This window comes from Pecten maximus, unplaced genomic scaffold (genome assembly GCF_902652985.1).
Source record: "Pecten maximus unplaced genomic scaffold, xPecMax1.1, whole genome shotgun sequence".
In the NCBI taxonomy this organism is placed as follows: Eukaryota; Metazoa; Mollusca; class Bivalvia; order Pectinida; family Pectinidae; genus Pecten; species Pecten maximus.
The window spans coordinates 68941-80500 of NW_022982779.1; the positions used below are offsets into that span (position 1 = coordinate 68941).

At 39.6% G+C, this 11560-nt stretch overlaps 1 protein-coding gene across 1 annotated transcript; it reads right to left on the reverse strand.

Annotated features, from left to right (window-relative positions):
• Positions 1 to 6377: 6377 nt before the first annotated feature.
• Positions 6378 to 9416, reverse strand: LOC117320935. Its single transcript, XM_033875417.1, has 2 exons — positions 8637 to 9416; positions 6378 to 8269 (listed from the first exon to the last, which is right to left on the reverse strand). Exon 2 carries the CDS (start codon positions 7080 to 7082, stop codon positions 6378 to 6380), a length of 705 nt encoding a protein of 234 aa, XP_033731308.1. The 5' UTR covers positions 7083 to 8269; positions 8637 to 9416.
• Between the last annotated feature and the right edge of the window lie 2144 nt (positions 9417 to 11560).

The following is an 11560-nucleotide window of genomic DNA, read 5'->3' on the forward strand; positions in this document are numbered from 1 at the left end:
TCCTTAATAGTTGGACCCTAGCAGGGTACTGATAATTTTGGAAGGGATTGCTGTCCCAAATATTCTTCTACAAAAAAGTCAATCATCCTCGACAAACAAGTCATTGTTTACATTGAACTGTACGTGTGTCCAGCGTTCATAGCGTTGTGACTTTTATATAGTACATTACATGTTGACCTTTCATTTGACAAATGTCTACCCCTATGTCAAAGCGTTCACTTACTCCATTGTCTACAACCTCACTTTTTGAAATTAGAAAATTCAGGGAGTAATCTCCTTATGTTTCAGATTATTCCTTTACCAGGACACCCCAAAATTCCGGTAACATTTCTGACACACGTAGACAGGATGGCCTGCTGTCGGGGGACACACTACCGCTGTAAAGCGTCAGATGGCACCTGTTGTTGATCAATTGTTCAAACTCGAAGCTGAAAAAATACACTTCGTATGCAGCTCGACGACCTAAAACAACATGGTCGTTGACACCTAGTCCGATTATCTGGATTTCCTGAATCTAAGGATGAGGTCACCAATAAAACAACCCTGCAGGCAGCAAGTGAATCATCAGTAGGTCCCAGACCAGAAGATCTTGAACATTTTTCTATTAATATTGACCTTACTGTTAAACCATATTTGATTGTCATTAATGCATTTGTATTTGATTTGTTTATCTAGCTTAAAATAACCAATTTGTAACTAGTAATCAGAAAAGATTTGATATCTCTTTTAATTTCTCATTTCAAGTGCATGCATTTGCTTATTTTTACTTATCAAATATATATATGTAACATGAGGCTCTTTTTAAAGATCAATCGGACAACGATTCTCTGCAACATACTTTATTCCTTTCATCGGGTTCCTTTATACAAGAAACCTGTAATATACAAACACATTCTTACTCACAGAACAATGAAACGGACTATACGAATATTAAATACAGGTAAACCGAAAGTAGAATTAACACACTCACACACAAACACGTTTACTCATATATGCTGTGCTTACCAGACTATCCGGCACCCCGATCCTTCAGTAGCTTTGCAGCTAAGGCTAGTATTATGATTCCTACGATGTGTTGCCCTCGCGAGCAAAACACATAATGATGGTGCGGTCATCAGACCGGATGTTAGAGTGTTATGTCCGGCGGGAAATTGGAGCGTGCAGTGCGAGTTCCGGTCAGTGTCGTACTTGTCGCATTGCAGATGTCCCGAGTCCAGGTCAATGTCAACATATATGTCAAACACACAACACGGATGTCAAGATCACGTGATTATATAACCCTGACCATATACAGATTTACATACATAGACATGTACACATATAAGACTGGGTTACATATTCCCCCCCTTAATGAAAATGTGTCCCACATTTTCCTACAGCCATTCTTGGACGACCTATGAGAAAAATAGATAGTTATTTACAACCTTTAACTACATAATACATGTAACAACATACGAAGAGAGCAGCTCCTGCAATAAATGGAAATTATTCCTCCTGTAAAATAATAACTTTCACAATTATTAAATTATCGATAACGGATTACCAGCATACTCTGATACATACCAGAGTAGACTAGATAAAACAATAGGTGTATTGCCATCACTTTACAGAATACACTAATCCCAACTACAAATTGGTTATACTCTATTATGTATGTCCTTGACAATCCATCCTAACCAGAGATACAACTGGCATTCATAAAATATAAAATGTGATATTTTATACCTCATTACAAAACTGTATGCTACACGTATGGTTAAACATAAATTTCCTGTCTATCGGTTTTCATTTGGGAACAAACCCACTGACCGAACCGTTCTGGAGGTTTTCTGGTTCTCTGAGACCGCCTAACTCCAGGACTTGATTCTGTACTCTGTTCCCTGATATCAGTGTCACTGATATGACTGGCAGCATATTCATCATCTGTCACCTTTACGTGAGTATTTAGGTGACTCATGTCAGTTCCAGTGTTCCCAGCGGAATCACTGTTTATACGGGTTTCGCTATGATACGAATTATCTCGCGATGATGATGACAATGCTATTGGAGGAGTGTTGTTTTGGGAATCTATATTACTGATACTCTTATGAGAAGACCTGGATTCATGTCTCCATTGACCTTTGTCCAAGGGAGGTAATCCTGGTTTTTTCCTTCTCTGTGGGATCACATACGTATGATAGCCCTGAGAGTTATCCGAGTCAGAATCGGATTCAGGATGACCCTGATCAATATCAGTGACAATCTTGATGCCTCGTTTTGGAGTGACCTTGCAGTCGACCTCCGGCATATGCTCTCCAGGTGGAATAGCTGTAAAGGGCAACAACATATTTCTATGTAAAGTCCGGACAGGCCCCTTATCAGTTTCCAACTTTACCCTGTACACAGGTAATTCACTATCTGGTATACTCAAGACTACGTAAGGATTCTTTTCCCACCTATCAGCAAGTTTATGTTTTCCTTTAAAACCTACTTTCCTCACTAACACCCTATCACCAGATTCGAGCTTAGAATCTCGAATCTTCATGTCATATCTATTTTTGTTCCGGGCGGCACTTTTCCGTGCTTCATCCGTAGCGACCTGATATGCATACTCCATTTCCCCCCGGAGTTTGGTTATGTATGTTTGATGATCAGCCCCCTTTCCCTGGTCTGATGGCTCCAATCCCAGGAAAGCATCTACTGATAAACGTGGGTGCCACCCAAACATCAGATAATGGGGAGAAAAACCGGTGGAATCATTTTTGGTAGCATTGTAGGCCTGCACAAGAGGTGCGACATACGATTTCCAATCAGACTTCTTGTCATCCTCAAGGGTAGAGAGCATCTTAATAAGTGTTTGATTGAATCGCTCAACAGAACCATTCCCCATAGGGTGGTATGGAGTAGTTCTCGTTTTTTTCACACCCGCAAGTTTACACAGTTCCTTAATTACCCTACTCTCAAAATTGCGGCCCTGGTCACTGTGAAGTTTCTCTGGAAAACTGTAGTACACAATAAAGTGTTCATACAGAGCCTTGGCTGTAGTATGTGCTGATTGGTTGCGACACGGAATAGCTTGCGCATACCTCGTGAAATGATCTGTTATCACCAACACATTTTCGAAACCACCTTTAGACTTTTCCAGGCTTAAGAAATCAACACACACCAGTTCCATAGGTTTGAAAGTTTCTATAGGGACTAAGTTTGCCACCGCTCTCACAGGTGTTCGCAAAATACAGCGTTCACACTGTTCTACCCATGTGTTGACATCACCTTCTAACCCAGGCCAATAAAACCTACGTTTTGCTAACCACAGAGTCTTCTCTCTTCCCATATGACCCACATCGTCATGAACCCCCTTAAGTGCATCATTCCGATAAGCTGCAGGGAGCAGTAGTTGTTTCACTCTCTCAGCTTCAACACTAGCGATTCTATAGAGAATGCCATTCTCATACACAAGGCGTTTTCTCTCCCTTAAATATCTTAGTACCTCTGCAGGTTCACTCTTTAGTGCTTCTCTCCTGGGAAAAGGATCGCTAGTGATGAGCTGAACAACTCTACTGATGGTCACATCCCCTCTCTGAGCAGCCGCCCAATTGACTTTACCTAACTCTTCTCCAGATACCATCACCCCCCCGGCCGAAGGAAGGACAGCATCCTGAGTAAGGCACTCAGCTAAAGGGACAGATACCAAGGCTGCTTGGCAAATAGCTTTCACTTCCTCAGAAAATAGCTGAGGTTTGCGAGACAGACCATCAGCATCAGCATTCAATTTGCCTGCCCTGTAAGTGATAGTAAAGTCATAGCTTGCCAGTGCTGCGACCCAACGATGACTGGTAGCATCCAGTTTTGCCTTTGCAAGTACATAAGTTAACGGGTTGTTATCTGTCACGACTTCAAATTCCATACCATAAAGATAGTCATGGAATTTATCTGTGACAGCCCATTTCAGAGCTAAAAACTCTAACTTATGTGCTGGGTAATTTTTCTCACTGGGTCTAAGACCACGACTAGCATATGCTATCACCTGCAGCTTACCCTCTTGTTTTTGATATAAAACAGCACCAAGACCAGACCCACTAGAGTCTGTATGAACTTCGAAGGGTAACGAGTAATCAGCATACCCCAAAATCGGAGTGTTTACGAGCATTATCTTGACTTCATCAAATGCTTTCTGCTGAAGCTCGCCCCAAGTCCATTTAGCAGGTACAGTCTTTGTTGTACTGTCATGCGTCTTAGAAGACTTCTTAGTTCCATGTCCTTTTAATAAGGAGTTAAGGGGTTCAACTATCTTAGAGTAGTTTTTCATAAACCTCCTATAGTAACCTGCAAAACCCAAGAACTGTCTGAGTTCTTTGATGTTTCTTGGCTCAGGCCAATCTGTGACAGCAGCTGTTTTGTCAGGATCAGTGCTGATACCATCCTCTGACACTACATGTCCCAGATATGTGACACTAGTTTTGAAAAATTCACATTTGGAGGCTTTTAACTTTAGACCATGTTGTTCAAGCTTAGAAAATACTGACTCCAACCTGTTAAGGTGTTCTTGAACAGTCTTGGAAAATATCAGTATATCATCTATGAACACTAAGCACTCCCTCAAATGCAGGTCTCCCATGCACTTCTCCATGAGACGCTGGAAAGTTGCGGGAGCATTGGTCAGACCAAACCCCATTCTGTTGCATTCATAGAATCCTAGATTCCCAACAGAAAATGCAGTTTTTGGTTTGTCTTCTTCCTTGACCTCAACCTGCCAGTACCCCGACCTAAGATCTAGCTTGGAAAAGAATTTAGACCCATTCAAAGTGTCAATCACATCATCAAACCGAGGAAGCATGTAGGCATCCTTCCTGGTTCGAGAATTAAGCATTATATAATCAATACAGAAACGAAGAGACCCGTCCTTCTTCCTAACCAGCACTATATTGGAAGAAAATGGACTATTCGATTCCCTAACTACCCCAGCATCAAGCATGTCTTTCAGATGCTGGCGTACCTCTTCGTACATGCCAGGTGGAACCCTTCGATAGGGCTGTTTGAATGGTGTCTCGTCCAATAATTCTATCTCATGTTTAGTCAAACTAGTTTTACCTAGATCAGAGGGAGACGTGGAAAACACATGCGACCAGCTTGTAAGTGTTTTTCTTACCCGAGACAGCTGGTCTTCACTTAGGTTATCTGTGGCTATAGTAGCCCCCAAATCCTCAGGTACAGATTTGGTTGTCTTAGTGTCCCGACTCTGGCTAGGCGAATCAGTACCCAGACTATCAACTACCTTGACCTCTTGTATTTGGCATAAGTTAGACCCAGGTTTAATAATCATTGGTTTTGCAGTAATATTGCAAATTTTTACTGGTATCCTAGCTACATGAGCATTTTTACCCAGTTTCACTACACGTGGGCACACTGCATAACTCAGACCAGTATCCAAGTTTTCAGTTACAACTTCACCCATGCTTGTATCTAAACCTGTAGCCCTTCCCTGAACAACTACAGACTCATAGGGATCTAATCTTACCATTTTTTTACCTAGAGTTTTGACCACAAAAGTTTTAGCCTGGATACTAGCTACTGCTAGTTTCCACTCTGGAGGTACATCACAACCCTCCTGTGTCAAAAGATCTTTACACTGCCTAATTACATTAGTACCGATTATCACTGGGCACTTAGCATTGAATTTGGTGTCGGGGACTACCAAAATAGGCACAAAGAACTCAGCTTTTGATAGAAAAGGTAATTTAACACTGCATTCCACATATCCAAGGTAACCTAATGGTGACCCATCAGCTACTGACACTTCCAAACCAAGTTCATTCAAATTCAGTAACTGATTTTCTCCTGGTAACCTGCAAAGACCAGATTCTGATATGGTAGTGACCATTGATCCACTATCAATCAAAGCAGGGAGTTCAACACCTTCAATAAGAATTGTACCCTCATTGGACACCCCCACCATTCTATCCAACAAGATTTGGCCTTTCTGTTTATCAGATAAGGTCCCCACATGGCCACCAGTAGAGACCTCTACTCGTTTGGGTTATTCCCTTTCTGACTTTCTTTATTCTGTCCATTGTTGCTAAATCTACCCCTGCCACGGTTATAACCTCTGTTATTTCCCCCGCGGCCTCTCTGGTTACCCTGAAAGGGTTTCTTAAGCTCTTCCCAGATCTTATCTACTTTATTATCCATCTTCTGCAACCTATCATCAATCTTTTTCTCCAAGACCTTAATATCTTTATTCCAACTCTCTGACTCAGAACTATTTGTAATAACATGCTGATGAGCCTTCTAGCCACTACTGCCCTTGGTACTCTCATTTGATGAACTGGGTTGCCTTGGTGTTATATTCAATTCTTTCTCAACCCTACGAATTTCCTTTAAGAGTTCATCATAACTCTTTAAAGAGTCTGGCTTTTGAGCTCTGTTGAGGACAAAGATGTCCAAAACTTGTGCCGGAGTAGCTCTCCCTTGGCAGCTCGATCTAAATAACCACCCTCAATTGCTACCTGAAGCATGTTTTCTAACCGACACCCAAAATTGGTAACACTCTCATCCTTCAATTGATAACAACTGAAAAACTCCTGCATTATCATTCCATTTGTAGACACATCACCAAACAAAGTATCCAATTTTTCTAAAATATCTCCTACAGTGGCTGTCTCTCCCAAAGACCTAAGCATCCGCCTAGCAACCCCTTTTAATGATCTCCTGATAGCCTGCATGAGTAGGTTCTGAGAAATATCTGGATCATGCTGGAGACAGCGTACCTCATATCGCCACTCCCCAAAGGTCACATCCCCTTTAAGATCCTCACCAGAGAAAGGTGGTATCTTGGGAACTCCTTGAACAGCATAATGATCACGACCCTCATTCACACTACCAGACAAGTGTCCTACATCCCTATTTGGTACCAAAGCACCTTTTTGAAGGTTGTTACCTATTCCTGGAAGTTCACTCTCATCTTCTGTATCAGTGAATTCCTCGAAATCTGGTTCTTTCTTATAAGGAGTACTAGAGGGTAACTGGACTAATGGAGTTATTTTGAACTTTCCACTCTTACTCAATACACTGATCATGTGCAACTCCTCTTGTGTCAGAGACATGTTGGTTTAGTTTGAGAAAATACTGATATATACAACTAATCCAAATGTTAAGGTGGAGTAACTTCAACTATTACCTACAATATATACAATATTAAAAATGAAGAAAAATAGTGACACGCCTACACTTGGCATAAACAATATACTGACACAAGTTTCCGAGTGATTGGGCGACCCCTACCTACAAGGTACTTGAGTCTATTGCCATGCCAGTGACGTAGTGTGCATTCTTTAAACAATCTACTTGAAAATACACAACAAAATACAAGCAATCCAATGAAAAACAATAGATATTCCAAGTTTATCTATAGACAGTCAGTCAGAATGGCTTCCACAAACTTTTTCATCCAACATCTTGCTAACAATGTGCCGGGATGAATTCCATCCTTGTAGAAAGGAAAATGAATAGAAACTCTGTAACCCTCCTGTTTACGAGATTTCCTATATTTCAACAAATCAACCCTAAGACAGGGTGACCTTGTCCCCAAGTCACTGTTAATAGAATGCAAAAAATCATTCAAACAGGTAACTCGACTTCTCAATACAAAGTCTTGATCACGAAATGACTCTGGATTCCAATGACCCTTGCTACGATTCCATTCCACTATTGAGTATGGAGGTATTTCTACAAAAACCAACTTTACAGTGGGAAACTTTGCTACAAACTTTCTAAACTCTGTAATATAATGGACAAGATAATTTTGGGCACATGTATCGGAGGAATGCCTCAGACTAATAAATTTACCCTGCTTAACAGTGAGGTCACAGGTACCTAACCATATATACAGCACAATGTTTCCTAAAACATTTACTCGCGCTTCTAAATTTTTATGTAACCAGGGTAAATAATCTGCAAATCTTGCACCTGCCTTACAAACAAATTCAATACCTACACCTATCTTGCTAGCAATATCCACATTTCGTTTCAAAGAAAACCCCTTGCTACTAGTCAAAATGATTGGTTTCCTACTCAAATCACCACTGAAAGAAATGGGTTTATCTACATATTTGCTTAACTTGCTATTCATCACCTACAAAATAAATGAACCATGCACATGCAGTTTTACTCACAACTCCAAACCGCTACTGTCTGTCAACCTGTTGCTGTAATACATGTTATCTCTCGAAAACTGCATTGGTACACAATGGTCTGCCTTGGGTTGAAATTCGCAAGATTTGGATTACACTAGCTGCAATTCAAATTCACAGTACTTTATATAATATTCAACAACATACAATACATGACACACAACAAATAACTTGGTCAAATCAGTCATTAACAGTCAAAATGTCTTGTACGTGATTGCAAGCTTTTGTTAATAATCTATGTGCAAAAAGAAATAGATCTAGATAGAGTATAAATATATAGACGACAGAATTTGCAACCCGGTATAGATATAAATCATATAGGATTAACCAGATAGCCTGACAAGCACAGGATATAAATACAGTTATCCCTGGCCTAACACATCATACTTACACTCAGTTGCTACTCACAAAATACATATTATTAACACAATATAATCAAATACACATGAAATATACAACAAAAGTCACTTTCAAAAGTTCATTCCGCTTTCATCCCTTGGTCCCCGGTCCTGAAAGAGGCGTCCTCGACTCCATCTCTCCACGAATCACAGGTACTGTACATCACTCATCAGTCTCACGGACGTCAAAACAACACATGTTGGTCACTTCCGCCACCTCTATAGTCTGTTCCAGCAAAGGGACTCTCTTGGCCGGAATACCGTCTGGTTTCTTTATCAATTTACGTTGGGCGCCATTGTAACATGAGGCTCTTTTTAAAGATCAATCGGACAACGATTCTCTGCAACATACTTTATTCCTTTCATCGGGTTCCTTTATACAAGAAACCTGTAATATACAAACACATTCTTACTCACAGAACAATGAAACGGACTATACGAATATTAAATACAGGTAAACCGAAAGTAGAATTAACACACTCACACACAAACACGTTTACTCATATATGCTGTGCTTACCAGACTATCCGGCACCCCGATCCTTCAGTAGCTTTGCAGCTAAGGCTAGTATTATGATTCCTACGATGTGTTGCCCTCGCGAGCAAAACACATAATGATGGTGCGGTCATCAGACCGGATGTTAGAGTGTTATGTCCGGCGGGAAATTGGAGCGTGCAGTGCGAGTTCCGGTCAGTGTCGTACTTGTCGCATTGCAGATGTCCCGAGTCCAGGTCAATGTCAACATATATGTCAAACACACAACACGGATGTCAAGATCACGTGATTATATAACCCTGACCATATACAGATTTACATACATAGACATGTACACATATAAGACTGGGTTACATATATATAAACGATTCTACAACAAAAGCAATTATGACAGATTCTAGATGCATCATTGTGAGGTCCCTTTCGTCGTGGTTTGAAAGTTTTATATCCTTTTTTCCTAATGAAATGGAGATGTTAGCAAAGTAGTTTTTACAAATAATGTACTTATTGGAGCAAGTATTCTTGTGTGCAAATACAATCTCGACATAACTTTTCAAACCATAGCTGATAATAAATGTATATTCATGTACTGAGCTCTAAATTTATTCCTAAACAAGGCTTCCAATATATTGGCAATCATTACCTTTCTCAAACCAAGAACAAATGTAGAGAATGTGTGATTAACATTGTGCGATCAAAAGCAAAGGACCGAAACGGTAGGATAAATATGAAAGAACAATATACTTGTATGAATTTCACTCAAACAGCAAAAGGAGAGTATTTCATTCATCAATTCCGCAATCAGTATCCTGATTGGAACAAACTAGGAAGATCAAAAATACATGGATATCCACTATTTCCCCCAGATGGTGCTTTCCTTATCATCGTTTTGTTTTTCAGTAGTCGGTGTCTGTTTCGCTAAGTCAATCGCATTAGAGTAAATTACAATCATCGTGCATCGTTGTCCTCTTCGTTTTTCCTTTTACTTGCAACAAGATGGATGTCTTTCAAACCTGAAAAGAATAACCACTTGGAGCGTGCAGTGCGAGTTCCGGTCAGTGTCGTACTTGTCGCATTGCAGATGTCCCGAGTCCAGGTCAATGTCAACATATATGTCAAACACACAACACGGATGTCAAGATCACGTGATTATATAACCCTGACCATATACAGATTTACATACATAGACATGTACACATATAAGACTGGGTTACATATATATAAACGATTCTACAACAAAAGCAATTATGACAGATTCTAGATGCATCATTGTGAGGTCCCTTTCGTCGTGGTTTGAAAGTTTTATATCCTTTTTTCCTAATGAAATGGAGATGTTAGCAAAGTAGTTTTTACAAATAATGTACTTATTGGAGCAAGTATTCTTGTGTGCAAATACAATCTCGACATAACTTTTCAAACCATAGCTGATAATAAATGTATATTCATGTACTGAGCTCTAAATTTATTCCTAAACAAGGCTTCCAATATATTGGCAATCATTACCTTTCTCAAACCAAGAACAAATGTAGAGAATGTGTGATTAACATTGTGCGATCAAAAGCAAAGGACCGAAACGGTAGGATAAATATGAAAGAACAATATACTTGTATGAATTTCACTCAAACAGCAAAAGGAGAGTATTTCATTCATCAATTCCGCAATCAGTATCCTGATTGGAACAAACTAGGAAGATCAAAAATACATGGATATCCACTATTTCCCCCAGATGGTGCTTTCCTTATCATCGTTTTGTTTTTCAGTAGTCGGTGTCTGTTTCGCTAAGTCAATCGCATTAGAGTAAATTACAATCATCGTGCATCGTTGTCCTCTTCGTTTTTCCTTTTACTTGCAACAAGATGGATGTCTTTCAAACCTGAAAAGAATAACCACTTGGAAGAGAAACCAAAATCTATTAAAATGAGGAAAATCTTACCAAAACTTACCAAAAATGATCTCCATGTGGTGCACGATCGTTTCAGAGAATAATTTTAGTTTTCGAGTTTGGTCGTACTTTTTAATATAAAGATGCAATTATGCCGCAGTATTGAGAATTTTATAATAAAAGCCACCAGTCTACGAAAACAAGTTACTGCAAAAACAAATATCGTAATGTTTGGATAGCTAAGTGTTAATGACGAAAGCTATGTCGTAATAATATAATTACATTTATGTTGGTATCATTGTCACTTAGTAAGTACAGTGCATAATGCATTACAAGAATTAATTATTTAACCGAAATATACACTATTGTAAAGTATTCTACACAAAACCTAGAAGACGAACTCTTTTTTTCCAAATGAGCCAGGTAAACAGGTCACACAGAAAAGAAAACCCCGGAAAAACTAACAAAGGTGAAATATAGGATAAGAATGAAACTTGCTTTAGTTGGTTTGTCTTTATCTTACAACATCAGCATCTATCTACTAGAAAGTGACGACATAAAGATCATCCCCGTTCGATAATCCAATGGGAAAATGTCTGTCATCTGTACGGGTTTCC